Source organism: Aulonocara stuartgranti (genome assembly GCF_965226115.1).
Source record: "Aulonocara stuartgranti genome assembly, chromosome: 23".
NCBI classification, from domain to species: Eukaryota; Metazoa; Chordata; class Actinopteri; order Cichliformes; family Cichlidae; genus Aulonocara; species Aulonocara stuartgranti.
The window spans coordinates 32,269,621-32,288,728 of record NC_138958.1 but is presented as its reverse complement, the minus strand read 5'-3'; the positions used below and the strand labels follow the sequence as shown (position 1 = coordinate 32,288,728).

Here is a 19,108-nt window from a genome sequence, read left to right as displayed (position 1 = left end):
CAGAAAGGTGCAGACATCCATGTAGAGTGCAGACAGGCAGCACAAACAGTATGTTTGTGTGCTGTTGGGGTGCAGGGTGGGGGCATAAATTTACTGCTCTATAGTCATAAATTCTTAGCCTTAGTTGGCTGTAAAACATGACCAATGTCAACATGTCTTTCAGGAAGGAGATGGCAGAGTCCACTCTGTGTAACAATTTCATCTGAAGTGCGCGCACAGTACTGGCCATCATTGTAAGAAAGAAAAACCTACTTTGCACCAGTCTCTGGATCATAGTAAAAGAACAGCATGGCCCATCAGTGCTTTAGTCTACAGCTTCGCTGAGCTGTTCTCCTGGCTAATATCAGGCTGATATTGTGTAATTTGAACCCTGCATTAGTGGTCACAAGCAAAAGGGGTTGAAAAACCTCGCTTAAAATATTTATAATATGTTATGTTTTATAAGCTCATCTAATTTTTTCTTTAAATATTTGCTTAATAATTTACATGCTCAATTTTCTGTGAATGTCACTTTTTCTTTCTTGAAATTTTTACAATAATAATAGACTGTTTTCCATTCATCTAATGCATGATTTGGATCTTTTTTTCATAAAATACTCCATCAATTTTTATTTAATCATTACATAATTGTGTAGAATTTAGCTGACAGCCAAATGCCTGCTGATTTATTAGAAATATGTAATAAAATAAACTGGAATGAAAAAAACGATTCACTTCCAGATTGACCAGTTTTGTAAGAAAACACTACTAGATGATTCCTCTTGACTTCCATTGTTCTTCCCATCCTGTAATGGATTCAATACAAGCAGGACAGTAGATTTCCTGTGGGTGATTGTCTACTGTCTCTGTGGCTGCCTACACATCCCCACCTTCATCTTTCATTATGTGCATGTGCAAGTATAATCTTACCACTGCAGAGGAGGAGCTGCTGCTTTCTTTCTTGGACACGGCAGCCTGATACATTGCCAGCCGCTCTTTCACCGACACCGACTCAGCCTCCTGGTCCTCAGCGCTCGGGGCCCTCTCCTTGGGATGTCTACCTGCGCTGCCAGCAGCTACACACACAAAGAGATATTAACCATTAAGATGCTTATTTAAAATTTAAAAATTCCCAGCAAGCTAAACTGAACTTTATCCTATTGCTGGATATGTCTTCTCAAGAAAACTGCAGAAAATTTACACCTACTCATTACTTTTCTGGCACATCAGTGACTGCTGCGACAGAGCGTGCCATTTAATTGGACATAAGGGACAGTTTTGTGCATGACGAGTCTGTTACAGTGGAAGAAGCTGAATGAGGGAATAGATAATTTTTATTCGGCAGTTTAGACAGAATAGCACCCATTAAAATATTACATAACACTATAATACATTAAAACATACATAGCATATGTAGGTGTTGGTTGGGTTTCAAGCTCTTCTTTTTGCTGTTTACTAGCAATTAAAAAAATCAATCAAAGACGATTTATATTGAGTTTTATGAGTTTTATACAGACATCTGATTTAGTTCAACATGCCACAGATATTTTAACCAAGAAATTGTAAGAGTCAAATGATCCTGATCAAATACTGACACATAAAAGAAGCAGGATACTCATCAGCCTACATGTTGCACAGAACATCCCTGTGGATGGCCAATTAGAGAGGACCATTGATTTTAGATTTGACTTTTCTGTGCTACAAAGCATCATTAGGCAACAGAGAAGGCTCCAATAAGGCTCAAAATACGCCTACACCGGACCTTTTAGCTCTTGGCATGTTTTCAGCCAACAACACCGTGGGATGAAGCAGACCCAAAATATAAATTATTCTCCCTTATTATATGCTCATGCTGTGACCTTTTGACATTTTGAAATGTTCCTCCTGGCTGTACTTTCACATTAGGTGCTTGTATTTTTTCTCGACATGTATGTTGGTATAACTTGGCAAAAAGTGGATGCCAGGAAGTTTGACTTCATAACAGAGGAAAAAAATATTTGAAAAATGTTGCTTCCTCAATGCATTTGGATGGATGGATGGATGGATTAAATAAATGTTCCCTTTGGTGATTCTGTAGTATACAGATAAGAGCCATGTAAAGTACACACTGCTTTGTAGAGTATATAGTGTTTGTGCTTATCTATCCTAATGCCCATTTATTAAATGGCTGTGGCTTATCATATTCCACTCATCATTTCTATGTCTTCCAAACGAATTCATTTAAAGCCCGATCTCTATTATTGAACCACAGCAACATATCAATGGAGTCTCAATGCTCCCCTCAGCATTACAAAAAAAGACTCATGACTTGGTCAGTGCCCCACTTTTTAATTTCAACTTTGGTTACATTTAACCTAACTGCTGCTTGGAACAACACGTCTATAAGAATATGCAGATATGAAAGAAAACTTCAGAATTTTAATTTCAGTAATTGTTTAGATAAACATAGTAAGCAGTGATAAGACCTAAGGTGTTTATGAAAAAAATAAATGGGAATTTGTTTATTGAACAAGGTCAACTCTTCTGCTTTCCTGAAGGCAACATTTTCCAGCATAATGTCAAAATGTTTTTTTTCCTCTTTCTTTTTTAACTTCTGTTATTTGAAGCTAAAAACAGAACAACAAATAAAAACCGTTCCATGATTGATGAAAAACGATTTACATTTTCTGTAAAAGAGATGCTCCTTTATTAGCTTGGAATTATGATGTCACCAGTGCTTATAATGGAATAAATGGAGGTTTGAAAGTTAAATTGTGGCCGTAAATTGTGGTGAAACACAGCAGAATGGTGATCTATGTTTTTGTTGACTGATACAGCCGTACCTATGACCTGAATGGAATGTGATCCTGACTGGATACTTTTGTTATACTTCAGGCCCACATCAAACTGTTACGTGGTCACAGGCAGCAGGATAGTTAAAGCAAAGAAACCCTCCCTGCTTTTGTTTTAGGCAAATCAGCTTATGAAATGCGAGAGTGTGATCGTCACAGGGTTACATCATAACACACAGAAGAGGAAGTTGTGGCTGCTCGAGAGCGGTATCAACAGAGAACAAAGAGGCAGCAAGCTACAAATAAAACATTGTGCTATCAGAAAAGACATAAAACTACTTCACATCTGAATGACTTATTTTTAAGATTCACACTACAGTTTATTGCAACTATGTGTAACTTCTATATTATTACAGTGCAGTATTAAATGCCAGTAAAATCATATGTGTTATAAGCATGTATGTAGTGCTGTGAGATGTTACACTAAAAACTGAAATGCAAAATTGAAAAGAACAAAACTTTCAGTACAGTAAAGTGTTGTTGCTGGGTAACAGATGCAAAACTGTTTGCATGTATTGCAGATCAGGGGAGTGCCTGCCTGAGTACTGCGACACCTGAATGGGAACTTGAAGCCATTCATATTTCTGATGTTGTTTGACATGGGTGGCAACTACCCAGGATGCTTTGCGATTTCCAGTCTATTACTGTAGCTTTTCCACAATTTACTTTTCCACCATAAAACCACTACTATTATGGTTTCAGCATTTGTGTGGACACCAGCAGAACACATCTGACAGATACTGAGGCACTTACAGTGAGATTACAGTGCACATTGAAAGACTAGGTAAAAATCTTAATCAGTGTAAAGACATTACAATTCAAATGGTTCAATGAGTATTGCTGTAACTATTTTTGAACTGAAGGCATTTTTATACGCAGTCCCTAATTTTCAAAGGCTAATAAATGATCGGACAAACTAGGATAATTCTAAATATAAGGATTGTTTTGAACACTAGGATGAAAATCATTTGTAGTCAATTACTGCCTGAGGTCCAGTTGCAGCTTGTTTTTGGGTCTGAGTATAGAGTTTTGTATTTAATACCTAAAAAGCAAACTCTCTTAGACTGACACCAGGTGACTACTTGGCCATTAGAGAATATCCCAGTTGTTAGACTTGGGAAAGTCTCTGGGGTTTCCAGTATGCCTTTTGTCATAATTTGCAATTGGTTATGTTCGGTACTTGTCCAAAGGCTTAGAAACAGGATATCTGAGTAGACACTCACTTTAGATGCCATTACCTTGGACTCCAGTAACACTGGGGAATTGCGGAGTCATCTCTGAACAGAATATGTACTTCAATGTGTATATTATAAGCATATATAGGACTACTTTCTTGCATTGGCACAATATGTCAACTTAAAAATTAAAATAGTACATGCATTTGTTACTTATGTCCTGGACAATTATAATTCATCATTATCAGGATGTACAAAAAGCTCCTTAAAAAGCCTTCAGTTGATTCAAAATGCAGCAAGCTTCACTTCATTGGCTCTCTGTTAAATTCAGAATTAAAACTAATTATATTCACAGTAGTACTCGCTCACTGTCTCTTTAGGGATTTGCTGACTTAGCTTAGCTCGTAGTTGACCCACTAACAGCATGCCCTATTCACCTGTCCTTCCTGCACTTTCTTGCTCATTGTGTCAGATGTTTAGTTACTCCTCGGCTTCCTTTAGTAATAATGATACCAGTAATAAATGTAGCCTGTTTCCAGCTTTGGAGGTCAGGATCACTGAATTGAAGAACCCACTTCGCAACCTTGAAAAATCCTTACAGTAGCTTGCCAGGCCCTATAGTTAGTGTAGCCGAAGATAGTGTAGCCACCATTAGCTCTCGCCGGCAGATTGTCCCGAGGAGCAAGGAAAACAAGCTGGCATGGGTGATGGTAAGGACAAAGTGTAGTCCTAAATAGAATCCCCAGGTACACCACAAACCCATTCATGCGTTTAACTGTTTTGGCAGTTCTGCTTTCAGACATGTGAAGCTAGAGACACCAGCAACAATAGGTCAATTATCTTCCAGGGACCAGAGCAAGTGACATTAAGGGAAATCTAAAACTGCTGTCTAAAGGTAAACAAGAACTCCATATAATTCACATCACCAGTAATGACACCAGGTTACAACAGATGGAAGTAACTGAAGTTCATATTCAATCAGTGTGTAACTTTGCCAAAACAACAACTCTGTAGTTTTCTCTTGTCCCCTTCCCAGTCGGACCAGGAGTGACATGTTTAGCTGCATGTTCTCCTTAAATTGCAATATATAATATCCACAACTGCACCAAAGAGTAAAACACTATAATGTGGATTATTAAACATTAGGTCTCTCTCTTCTAAGTCTCTGTTAGTACATGAATTAATAATTGATCAACAAATTAATTTACTCTGCCTTATAGACCCTTGTTACAACATGATTATGTTTGTTTTAATTAATTAACACCCCTTAGCTGAAGCACAGGCAGACGGGGGGTCACAGCAATCTCCCACTCCAGCTTGTTAATCAACCTAAGACCCAGACAGAGTTTTAATTCATTTGAATGACTCATTTGTCCAACTTAGTTGAAAAATTCAAAAACTAGTTTAACTTGCTATCATCTATTGTCTACCTGGGCCTTACACAGAGTTTCTGTCTGATTTCTCAGACTTTTTATCTGATTTAGTGCTCAGCTCAGATAAAAGAATTTTTGTGGGTGATTTTAACATCCATTTAGAAACTAAAAATGACAGCTTCAACACGGCACTTATTAGACTCAATTGTCTTCTCTCAAAATGTAAAAGAACCCACCCACCACTTTAATCACACTCCAGATCTTGTTTTAACATATGGGACAGAAACTGAACATTTGGCAGTGTTTCCTGAAAACCTTCTGACATTTAAATTTACAATAATGGGTTACACAGCAGTAGGGAATAGATTTCATCAAAGTATATGTCTTTCTGAAAGTGCTGTAAAGATATAATTTAACTACTGTTATCTTCTTCAATGCCTTGTGCCAAAATAGTGCAGAGCAGCATCCCCTACAAAGTGTGGTTCTCCCGCTTGACCCTTGCTGAGTGCAGCGCTATAGGTATTACAGGTACTGTGCTCCAATGTTTTGTATCATATCTATCTAATAGACTCTAATTTGTTCATGTAAATGGAGAGTCCTCTTCACACACTGAGGTTAATTATGGAGTTCCACAGGGTTCAGTGCTGGGACCAATTCTGTTTACATTATACATGTTTCCCTTGAAGGTATCCCATGCTTTTTCTCTGCTATGCCCATGACACCCAATTTTATCTATCCATGGAGCCACACCAATTAGTTAAATGGCAGGAATGTCTTAAAAACATAAAGACCTGGATGACTGCAAATGTTCTGCTTCCAAATTCAGATAAAATTAAAGAAATTGTACTTGACCCTAAAAATCTTAGATATATAACCAGATGCTTACTCTATCTTGGACAGAGGTGGAGTCTTCAGCTTTCAGGACCCTTTTCTGTCTGTCTCCCAAATTTGGATTTGGGAGACAGACACTATCTCTACTTTTAAGAGTAGGCTTAAAGCTTTCCTTTTTGATAAAGCATATGGCCTGGCCTGCATTTGTATAGCGCTTTTCTAGTCCCTAAGGACCCCAAAGCGCTTTACACTACATTCAGTCATTCACCCATTCACACACACATTCACACACTGGCGATGGCAAGCTACATTGTAGCCACAGCTGCCCTGGGGCGCACTGACAGAGGCGAGGCTGCCGGACACTGGCACCACCGGGCCCTCTGACCACCACCAGTAGGCAAACATGGGGTTAGTATCTTGCCCAAGGTCGAACCACCGACCTTCTGATTAGTGGCTGACCTGCTCTGCCACCTGAGCTACAGCCACCCCATATAGTAAGGGTTGGATCAGTGATCCTTACTACCGTAATTGTCGGGCTATAAGCCGCTACTTTTTGCACAAGCTTTGAACCCTGCAGCTTTTAGTCAGGTGCGGCTTTTCTATGGATTGTCCAGGATTTTTGTCATATCATAAGACGATTTGTTTTGTTTGTTCCGCTGTTGTACGGCACTATGCCTGGCGGAAGGGCATGTGATCAGACACACAGTATCGGGGTTCAAGAGTGGCATGTTGGTCACATGTCCATCCGCCAGGCAACATAGTGGCGTATAAGTAGCACGAAAAACAAACTTCAAAGTAGCGCTATGCGTTCAGCGGGAGGCGTGGATGACGAGCAGCAATAAACTTGCGAAAAGCAAGTTATGCTCAACTCCACCGGTGGAATCTGACAGCGTGGAAAAGTGTGAAAACATCCAGGATCACCAACGGATTTCGAAGGGCTGGACTGCTGCATGATGGAGAGGAGGACACCGCCACGGCCCTTCTGAGGGTGTTCGATTCTGATACTGACAAGGAGGATTTGTTTGGTTTTGAAAGTGACAACGAAGGAAAGAAGCTGAGAGTGGATGACGAAGCCACCCTGAGCCTGTTCGTTTCCGACACTGGGGAAGAGGACTTTGGTGGTTTTAGAGCGCAGGAAGAAGAGAAAGATGGTGGTGAATGACTGACTTTTCTTCTTGTTAAAGCCGTGTCACTGCACCTGAGCCTAAAAGGTAGTCTGAATCTATTTTTCTGGTGTGCTGTAGGTTATTGTTATGTACTACATTTGTTACTCATGAAGAGAGTTACTTATGAAGCACAGTACATGTTTCCTACTTGCAATTACCGGTACTTGTACATATACCTAAAAAGTTATGCAAATATGTACCCATAACTTGTTTTTCAAAATATTAATAAAAGGGGTGTGTCTCCAAACAGCCATCTCTTTCCTGACAATTCCCTTTGTGCATATTCTCTTACATATGATAAGTTAACATTGAAACACCTGCGGCTTTTAGTCAGGTGCAGCTAATGTATGTACAAAACAGGATTTTCCTCTGATTTTAGCTTGTGCGGCTAATATTCAGGTGCGCTTTGTAGTCCGGGAAATACGGTACATGCTTTATGAAAAAGGAAAGTCCTCCCTTATATATGCTGCAATAGGTCTAGGCTGTTAGGGGATTCCCATGATGCATTGAGTGTCTCTTCTTCAGTCAAATTTTTCACTCACTATGTGTTTATACACTTGTCTGCATTCATTAGTTATTATCTCTGGCTCTCTTCCACAGTATGTCTTTGTCCCGTTTTCCTCCCCTCAGAGGGCCACCCCTCCCTAAGCCTGGTTCTGCCAGAGGTTTCTTCCTTCCAACTGTCGCCAAAGCTTTTGCTCATAAGGGGTCATGTGATTTTTTGTTTTTTCTCTGTTTTCTTTGTACTATTTTGTATTATTGTAGGCAACTGTAGTTATGATTTGGCACTATATAAACAAAATTTTATTAAATTGATGTAACTTGAATATCTTTATAGACTACTTTGCATTTAATCTTTTATTCATCTCATTCTACAGTGTGTCTTTTATCATGTTTTCCTCCTCTTACCCCCAACCGGTCAGAGCAGACAGCTGCCCCTGAGCCGGTTTCTGCCGGAGGTTTCTCTCTTTTAAAGGGGAATTTCCCCTTTCCTATTCTTGCCTGCTTATCTCTCTATTATTGTAGGGTCTTTACCTTAGAATATGAAGCGCCTTGAGCCAACTGCTGTTGTGATTTGGCACTACATAAAAAACCAAATTAATCTGAATTGAATTGAATTGAATTGAATCTCTCATTGATGTCTTTGGTGTTTTTTAGTTTTTCAGCCTAGCAATGACCTACTTCACATGCTCTTTGGACCTCATATTGTCTGCTATAACTCAAAAAGCTAACAAATGTAAGTTCAGTGTTGAAATCAGCTCCAGACCTTTTAGCTGCCTATTTTTATCAGTCTCTGGAAGTGGCGGACTATGTCTAGAAATGGCTACAATTCTTAAACAATTAATGCAATATTTTTGTTAAATAACTTGCATCAAAACAGAAACACCACAATGATTAATAAAAACCACTGTGGTGGTGTTCAGAAACAAAATTCTAAAACCTGCACCTAACTGTTTGTGACAAGTTCAAAATGAGAACGGGTTGCAAACACATATGAATTTTGCTGTGCCACATACCGGCATGACCAAGCTTTCATTCAGATGACATGTGACAAAAGCATGCTCTCCTCATCCCACCAATTTTAGCTTTCTGCTATGTGTGGCATGGTAGTGCAGCCAGTAACACATCACTGGGGGAAATAAGCTGCCCAAACAGCAGCATCTGAAAATAAACCTGCTACCTCCCATAAATATGGGTTGGAAATCCTACACCTCAGGCTGCAATGTTACTGGGTGCCAGCCTGATGACAGAAACCCAAGGATAATGCCCTCATTTATCACCAGAGACAAATGTTCACGTCATGGTCTGGAGTTGTCAGAGAGGCAGAGACATGACGGTTCTGACGACTGAGAGCAGTGACAACAGTGCTTTAGGTATCTCTGGCTTTTGAGAAGGGTATGCTCTATGTAAAGCTATGGCAGCATGGAGGTGAGGTCAGCAGACTCCAAAGAAAAAATATCCCCAGTCCTTTTATAATCCAGATTTGTCTGCAGTGTTGTGTTTCCCTGTAACATGAGATTTAAAGGGCAGGAGTGAGTGCCGGGGAGCACATGTGCATCTAAGAAAAATTCAAGAAGATTCTAGAAATTAAAGAAACTTCCTAAAAGATGTTTTCAAACATCTAAAGTCATTTAACTCTCTCCTCATGCTGCCACTAATTGACAGTGACACCAGTAGATGTTTAATTAGCATTAATATCAGCTTACGAACACAGACTCATTGTTTAAGATGCCCCAGCATAATGAGGGCCAAATATCTGTTTACAGTGTGGTATTCATATCAGAACAAGCGTCTTTTAAAGGCTTAATCTTGTAACCTGTGTGATTTGTTTTTTGATGGATGCTTCCAGGCATATTTATCCATTACACTGTTTTCTTCCTTTTAGATTATTAGCGTCTTATCTTCTCAATGCCACAGCGGCAGCACAAATGATGGAACCAGCTCGGAGGTACTAGAAGGGGAAGAAAGTAAAGTCAATAGAAGAGGCCAAGCTACTGGCAGTATTCATGGCCCAGTGACAATACTGAGCTGAGCTGAGGGTCAGTGACCTTCTGTCACTGCCTCTTCTAAAGCAACCATTGGCTGGTTAGAAGTGAAAAGGTGAAGGGAGAGGGGGTGTTAGTGAGGGAAGCGTCAGAGGAGAAATAAAAGGAACATGAGAGTGAATTTGGTGGTTAAGGGTGTGAGAGAATATGGCATGGCTTCATAGCTCAAAGTGAAATCAGGGACCATAGATGTGTTGCAGGCCAAAGCCGTCCCCTAATCACGACGGTGTCACCTCCTTCTCTGCCCTCTCCTCACAACAGAAGCTTTAAGCCACACAATTTCTGTTCTGTGCTTACTGACCAGAGCGCTTATCTGGTAAGGCTAGACAGGAGAGCCAAAACTAGCTTCACTAATTGAAATGTCAGCCATGGAGGGCGATTTCTTCCTCACCGACAAAAGCAAAACAGGCAGAATAATTAAGCTGTCAAATCTATCAAAATAACTTCTTTACAAGGAGACTGGATTACCCTCGAGTGTTTCCTTATGCCATGCTAAGCACTTTGTCTCCAATTTGTTATGCTTTTAGAATAGCTTAGATGAGACTGCTGCCGGTTATGACTGGTGGAAACAGGAAGGGCCCATGCATGTTTTATGGCAAAGCACAAATCCTAGTGGAATTATAGAAACATACTACAATATCTCATCTCATTCTTTGTGAAGCTCCCGTCACCTGAACACAAAAGAGCCCCTCCACTTCATCTTATTCTTGATTTCACACCAAAGATGTCTCATGTCTGTGCAGCCCAGCTATATCAAACTGTTTCATTATCAGCTAAAATGCCATCTCCCATTTCCAATCTGTCTCCTTCCACTCACGCTCCGGTGGAAAATCACTTACAAAGAGCTGTGCTGCTGTGCTGACAGTGGTTTTTTTGTTGGTACAAGAGCCAGCTTTGATATGCTGATAGTCTTCATATATCACTTACCTTCTGTATGTTGCGTTTACGTGAAACAACAATAGAATCCAATGGAAGTGAAAAAGACGTTGGGACTTCCAGTAAGTTAAACAATTTTTGTTACCCAGTCTTAACCCAGCACAGAAAGTCAATCCTGGTTAGAGATAGACGGTGAGGCTTGGAGACCAGCTCCAGCAGTGTGTTCCCCAGCTCAATGAGGCCCAGGCATCCAGTGACAGCTGATTTTATTTTAGCAGTTCCCCTTCGTAAAAAATAGGATGGACTTCGGAAAGGGGGTAAGTGGATGTGGCTTTTTTTAGAGTCAAGTATCAAGGTACTCAACATGCTCTCGGCCTTATGTCACAGCAGACTTATGGAGACAGTCGTCCCGACCACATGAGCTGAAAAACTCACTCTTGGTACGTCCTACATTTACGCACCAGAGAGCAGGGAGACACTTGGCATTTTGAATCACTGCTTGTTAGCAGGCTAAATATCATGGCATTTTAGGATTTGACACAAACAGGAAAGATATATTTTATACATACTGCCTAATAAACACAATTCATGCAACTAAGGACAAGAGATGTGGTTTAACCAATTAAAATGAGCACCTTCTGCTTGCAATCCTGAGAATAGATTAGTCTAGTGTAGTTAAAAGGCTGAAAGCAAAGTCTGGCTTTTTCTAAAGTTCAAAAACTCAATACACACAATAGCACTTAAACCTGCAAAAATTGGTATTGCAGTACCAGCATTTATGTCCTGGGCTGTTTTCTGTCATTGTAAAACCAGAGTTTTAAATTAGGTAGTGTGTGTACACGTCAGGTCAGGATTCAGACTTCTCTAAATGCTTGGTTTCCGACAGCATTTCTTCATTTGGCACGAGATATCACAACTGACTCTAATGTAGTCAGCCGTGGGCACCGATGCCCCACCCACCTGTCATTAACACCTTTTGTAAGTAAGGAGACGCCAATCACATGAAAACTGCCTTAAAGTGAGGCTTAAAAGAAGAGAGAGGAATAAAAACTGTATGGTTTTCAGACAGGATCAAGTGCATCAGTTTGAAACTGATAATTTGTTATATTACTCATTAGTCTGACCTGATGCTGTTGCATGGAAGTTTGTGTCCCACACTGTCCTTAATACTTTGCGTATGACATCATTAGCATTAGCAATTTATAGCCAACAGCCTTTGTTATTTATGACAGCGGTCCCCCACCTCCGGGTCCCGTGAGTCGTTTGTCACCGGGCCGCGAGAGTTGAGGTTCGGGTGTGAAATTTATGGTTTTCAGGGTTTTTACAGTTTTTATTGTTAACTCGGTTTCCCTGGGTCTTTTCCTGTGTGTTATAAATAAATCTTCTTTTTCTTGGTACCGGTACTTGTTTTATTTTGTTGTATTTATCTGTGAAACCTTAAAGGCCAGTCCATGAAAATATTGTCGGACATAAACCAGTCCATGGCGCAAAAAAGGTTGGGGACCGCTGGTTTATGATACTGAATAACATTTTCATGGAAATACATCACATTCCTTTTCTTTCTTTCTTTTTAACATTTAGTCCTACACTCAGTTCACTGTGTTTAGAAGCCTGCTGTCACACAGGTCTTAGATATAATGGTGATCTTTAGTTAAATGTTGCTTGCAAATGCTGCCAAATCTTGAATGTTTTCAATGCGCTGAATGGAATAAAACTCTGTACAGAGTTGAATTGTGAGAGCATTTCTAGGTGAAACCTTTGTCCCCTTTAAAAAAACATCTTGTACACTCTGCCTACCATCAAGGCTTTGAACCTTTTTTTAAAGAAGGCACCTTAAATGGACAGAAAGGCACTACGGCTAATGCAGTGTAAGGGTGTTCAGTGCAGTGCCTGCTGAGCAGAAGCCCAAAGGACTGAACAAGAAATCCGTAACCATCGAGGCACTTTTTTCTGTCCTTTCTTTCCTTATCCCTTTCCCTTCTTTCTTGGACATATGTTGCCCTAAAGGTTTGGCACAGCTCCTCTCTTAAACAAGTGACCTCCTGTTTGGGTCTGATCAGCCTGAGGCCATCAATTCAATCTTTTTAAACCTACATCCATCACAATACTTTAGAAAATACTATGCTGCACTACTCAATTCCATGCCTTTTCTGTCTGTACTGTTGCCTGTGATCATGACCTCATGTTTCCTAACATTATATATGAAACATAAGGTGTTCTATAGGGGCCCACCCCAAGAGGTGTTGTTTAGCAACATACTGACAAGAGAAAAGTGTATCGTTATTAGGCTTTGGGAGAAAGCTGCACTCTGCTGATAATCCCACTGCAACCGCACATGGATTTCCTGTTCCTAAAGTGGAAAATAAACATACTCGAGTAGAATACCAAATGAAATGGCCTGAAAACATCCCCAAAATAAAATCCAGAGTGTGTCCACACCCAAAAGAGCTTTAAATGAAAGAAAGAGAAATATGTTTTTAATTCATGTATTTGCCAATAAAGAACTTTACTGATGCAGCCAGTGAAGTATATATACTGTATCTGGGTTTATATGGGCTGTCTTCATCAACTAAGACTCAAGAGGTACACAATGTCAGGATGTTCTAAATTCCTAATACTTCTATTTACAGATCATCAGAGTTCATTACCTAGCCAACTGATCCTGTTTCCTTATTGAACTGTTTTTAAACCATCTTTTTCTTTTTCCACAAAAAGCTGGTACACTCGATGTAACCTAACATTGACCATGAACACCACAGTCACTCAGAACCATTCCAACATAGTGCTCTGCTTGTCCCAAACACCTATGGTCCATACCCCATAAGCTAATTGGTACTAAATCCCAGGAAACTTCAAGAACCTCATTCTCAACTATTACAGTAGCTTCTCTGCTGGGACAACAACCTCAGCATGGCAAAAGCTTGAGTAGTGGATGGCCACAGGGTGTATCCTCTCTGTAATCCTTTTCTCTCTCACCATGAACATGCTGGTAAAGGCTGTCGAGGTTGAGTGTAGAGGACCTCTTACCAGGTCGGATGTCAGACTGGCACCCACCCTAACGATGACAATCTGTCCAAGGATGTAAGTGGAGTCTGAAGGGCCATGAGAAGCTAATGACCTGGGCCTGCGTGAGATTCAAACCATCACACTACAGACTTCTGGTGCAGAAGAAAGGCAAAATCTCCCACAAGTTCTGCTTTGCACTGGGTAGCATACAGATACTTGGAAAAAAAAAACATGAAAAATTAACTTGAGAGTATTTTGTACTTAACTGTTTATCAAATTTAATTACTTGTTAATATAAGCTGCCATAATGTTAATCTGGATCATTCCAGGCCATGCTTGTAGGGACTTTCCCTGTCCCCTCCCCCATCCTGACTCACCAGTCACTGGTCTCAAGATAGGATCAGTTCAGATTACGGATCAGGAAGTTTTGCGTGTAAGGTAAGAGGCATCGAAATTAAGTTATACTTTGAGAAGCATAAATCAACCATGGAGACACCTTCTGGAGGAAGGCACTGGTGTTTCCATCAGTGATATCTATGAACATCATTCTTTTGGTATGATGAAATTGTTGCTGGGTTTCAGTAAACCTCTGAAACTCGAAGGATAATTTAAAAAGGTTGTGGTTCTAATGCAGTACTGATCATTTTTGACATCTCAGGAAAAAATTAACATTGCAGGTCACTAAACTTCCTGTCATGGTCCGGAGTCTGCGACTCCGTGTTTATGTTTAGTTTATTAGTATTCTGTGGTTTTGGTTGCCTTGGGTGTTTGTACTCTTCTGTTTCATGGTTCATGTTCCTATGTTCTGTGTCCCCCAGTCTGTGTTAAGTTGGTGGGTTATGTCATTGCGTGTATGTGTTTCCTGTTTTATTGTGAAGGTCTGCATCTTATGTGAGTGTTTTCAGTTTGCCTCCCTGATCGGCTATGTACCACAGGCCTTCAAGCTAGCTGTAGTTAAACCTTTACTCAAAAAGCCATCTCTAGACCCAGCAGTCTTAGCTAATTATAGGCCAATCTCCAACCTTCCTTTCATATCAAAAATCCTTGAAAGAGTAGTTGTCAAACAGCTAAGATCATCTGCAGAGGAATAGTTTATTTGAAGAGTTTCAGTCAGGTTTCAGAGCTCATCACAGCACAGAAACAGCTTTAGTGAAGGTTACAAATGATCTTCTTATGGGCTCTGACAGTGGACTCATCTCTGTGTTTGTCCTGCTAGACCTTAGTGCAGCATTCGATACTGTCGACCATAATATCCTATTAGAGCGATTAGAACATGCTGTAGGTATTACACTGCAGTGGTTTGTATCATATCTATCTAATAAGATAAGATAAGATAAGATAAGATAACCTTTATTAGTCCCACACGTGGGAAATTTGTTTTGTCACAGCAGGAAGTGGACAGTGCAAAAGTTATGAGGCAAAAATTAGAATACAATAAGAATAAATACAGTACACAACTGTACAGAATAGAATAAAATAAAATATTATATACAGTAGAATAAAATAAAATAAATATACAATAAGATAAAAATAGAATACAAATACAAATACTATATACAACTGAGTAAAAATACAACGATGACAGAAAGGATTATTGCACTTAGTATTATTGCATATGTATGGATGTGTGTGCTTGATCAGTTAAAGTCTTTATTATGGAGTCTGACAGCAGTGGGGAGGAAAGACCTGCGAAATCTCTCCGTCCCACACCGTGGGTGCCGCAGTCTCCCACTGAAGGAGCTGCTCAGTGCTGTCACAGTCTGCTGCATGGGGTGGGAGATGTTGTCCATCAGGGATGACAGCTTAGCCGCCGTTCTCCTGTCACTCACCACCTCCACTGGGTCCAGAGGGCATCCTAGAACAGAGCTGGCCCTTCGGATCACCCTGTTCAGTCTCTTCCTGTCCCCAGCAGAGATGCTGCCGCCCCAGCAGACCACGCCATAAAAGATAGCAGAAGCCACAACAGAGTCATAGAATTTCTTCAGGAGTGGGCCCTCCACTCCAAATGACCTGAGTCTCCGCAGCAGGTACAGCCTGCTCTGCCCTTTCCTGTAGAGGGCGTCTGAGTTATGAGTCCAGTCCAGTCTATTGTTCAGATGAACACCAAGGTACCTGTAGCTGTCCACAGCCTCAATGTCCATACCTTGGATGTTCAGTGGTTGCAGTGGAGAATGCTTGTGCCTGCGGAAGTCTACCACCAGTTCCTTGGTTTTACTGGCGTTGATCTGGAGGTAGTTCAGCTGGCACCAGTCCACAAAGTCTTGGGTCAGACCTCTGTACTCCTTGTCGTCCCCATCAGTGATGAGGCCGACTATTGCAGAGTCATCAGAGAACTTCTGCAGGAAGCACTGGGTGGAATTGTGGGAGAAGTCTGCAGTGTAGATGGTGAAGAGGAACGGAGCCAGAACCGTTCCCTGTGGGGCCCCCGTACTGCAGACGACCCTGTCCGACACACAGCCCTGAGTCCTCACATACTGTGGTCGGTCGGTGAGGTAGTCCAGGATCCAGGTAGTGAGGTGATGGTCCACTCCAGAGTTGGGTGGTTGAGCCTGTCTAATAGACTCCAATTTGTTCATGTAAATGGAGAGTCCTCTTCACACACTGAGGTTAATTATGGAGTTCCACAGGGTTCAGTGCTAGGACCAATTCTGTTTACATTATACATGCTTCCCCTAGGCAGTATCATTAGAAGACATAGCATACATTTTCACTGCTATGCAGATGACACCCAGCTCTATCTGTCCATGAAGCCAGATAACACACACCAATTAGTTAAACTGCAGGAATGTCTTAAAGACATAAAGACCTGGATGGCCGCTAACTTTCTGCTTCTTAATTCAGATAAAACTGAGGTTATTGTACTCGGCCCTGAAAAGCCTAGAAATATGGTATCTAACCAGATTCTTACTCTGGATGGCATTACCTTGGCCTCCAGTAACGCTGTGAGGAACCTTGGAGTCATTTTTGACCAGGACATGTCCTTCAATGCACATATTAAACAAATATGTAAGACTGCGTTCTTCCATTTGCGCAACATCTCTAAAATTAGAAATATCCTGTCTCAGAGTGACGCTGAAAAACTAGTTCATGCATTTATTACTTCCAGGCTGGACTACTGTAATTCATTATTATCAGGATGTCCAAAAAACTCACTGAAAAGCCTTCAGCTAATCCAAAATGCTGCAGCAAGAGTACTGACAGGGACTAGAAAGAGAGAGCATATTTCTCCTGTTTTGGCTTCCCTTCATTGGCTTCCTGTTAAATCCAGAATTGAATTCAAAATCCTGCTTCTCACATACAAGGTCTTAAATAATCAGGCCCCATCTTATCTTAATGACCTTGTAGTACCATATCACCCTATTAGAGCACTTCGCTCTCGCTCTGCAGGCCTACTTGTTGTTCCTAGAGTATTTAAAAGTAGAATGGGAGGCAGAGCCTTCAGTTTTCAGGCCCCTCTTCTGTGGAACCAGCTTCCAGTTTGGATTCAGGAGACAGACACTATCTCTACTTTCAAGATTAGGCTTAAAACTTTCCTTTTTGCTAAAGCATATAGTTAGGGCTGGACCAGGTGACCCTGAATCCTCCCTTAGTTATGCTGCAATAGACATAGGCTGCCGGGGGATTCCCATGATGCATTGAGTTTTTCCTTTCCAGTCACCTTTCTCACTCACTATGTATTAACAGACCTCTCTGCATTGAATCATATCTGTTATTAACCTCTGTCTCTCTTCCACAGCATGTCTTTATCCTGTCTTCCTTCTCTCACCCCAACTGGTCGCAGCAGATGGCCGCCCCTCCCTGAGCCTGGTTCTGCCAGAGGTTTCTTCCTGTTAAAAGGGAGTTTTTCCTTCCCACTGTTGCCAAAGTGCTTGCTCATAGGGGGTCATATGATTGTTGGGTTTTTCTCTGTATCTATGAAGCGCCTTGAGGCGACTTATGTTGTGATTTGGCGCTATATAAATAAAATTGAATTGAATTGAATAGTCTTGTCACGTTAATCACTCCCAGCTGTGTTCCCCACCTGTGTGTAATCTCCCTGTGTTCTCTGAGTGTATTTAAGTTGTGTCTTCTGTCATGGTAGTTGCTGGTTCGTCTGTGTTGTTTCCCCTCGGTCTCCCTGCATCTCTCCATGTGTATTTCCCCGGACCTCCCTGCATCTTCGTTTCTGGTCTGTTTTGTTAGTTTTTCCCAGTTTAGGCTTCAGTTTCATGTTCCCAGTGCCTTTGTTGTTTGTATTTCTTTCGTTAATAAATACTCACCTGCACCAGAGCTGCCGCGTCCTGGTCCTACATAATTCCACACGGCTTGCCCCGGCAAACCGTGACACTTCCAGGACTGAACTATGAGGTAAATCGTCCACCACTTCTTTAATAAGATGTTTACTTCATTTCCTGTTTTTTTTTTTATTGATACTTTCAGAGATTTTACTATCTGTTTACCTTAGTATAAAAACTATGTTAATTATAATGTCATATAATTGAATATGCTAGATTGCGTGGTCAATATGCAGTTTGGTGCCAAGCACTGTCTTTAAATCATTGAGCTATTTCACATATGATTACTTTTAACTTTTTTGTGTTTGTGAAACATAACTGCCTGATTTCACCTTATAGTTTCATCTATATTGTTTGACTTTACATGTAGAGTTGTGATTCTTGCTTTTCTTTCACTTGATATCATAGGCACCAAAATTACACAATTTAAAAACGAAATAAAATAAAAACAGACCTTATTATAATGTTAATTGTGTTCAAAAGCATCATTTAAAGCATAGGTGTCAAACTCTGGCCCAATTACATTTGGCCCGCGAAGCCATACCAAATTACTATTACAGCTGGCCTACTGGTATTATACAGCTAATATATTTATTGTTTAGTATTAAGCTTTGCTTGTTCCATATTCAGTTTTCCAGCAAAACGTATTTGAGTCTATAAGAAAAGATTCATTCTTATATCTGGAGGAAGATTTTTTTTTTCAATAAATATTAATGTTAGCCCGCGACTTTGTTTCAGTTTTGAATTTTGGCCCACTGCGTATTTGAGTTTGACACCCCTGATTTAAAGTCTTTACAACAGCGTAATGAGGCATATAAAAATGAGAGATTCCGTAAATTTAATATTTAAGAAAGCAGAAGCTCTATACTTGTCAAAATAATACAAGTAGACAAAAACTTAAAGTAAGTGTTAATATATACATACATATATATTCATCAACACTTACTTTGATCTTGTAAAAAATAAATAAATAAATAAAGCAACAGCAAGTGAAAGCATACCTTGACAATGACCAGAGAAAATAATCGAACTTCAGTGTCCTGGTCAAAAG

General features: G+C 40.4%; 1 protein-coding gene across 2 annotated transcripts in view; it reads right to left on the bottom strand.

The window, feature by feature from the left end:
• xirp2a (xin actin binding repeat containing 2a) overlaps positions 1-19,108 on the bottom strand; it is a 78,490-nt gene that overhangs the window by 20,862 nt on the left and 38,520 nt on the right. The window contains exons 1-2 of one of the 2 annotated variants that reach the window (XM_082522839.1): positions 10,829-10,992; positions 910-1,055 (exon numbers count right to left, since the gene is read on the bottom strand). In XM_082522839.1, coding sequence (XP_082378965.1) covers positions 910-963 — 54 coding nt within the window. In that variant the 5' untranslated portion in view covers positions 964-1,055; positions 10,829-10,992. Of the gene's footprint in view, positions 1-909; positions 1,056-10,828; positions 10,993-19,108 lie in introns of those variants that run through there. The other variant, XM_082522838.1, reaches the window with a different exon arrangement.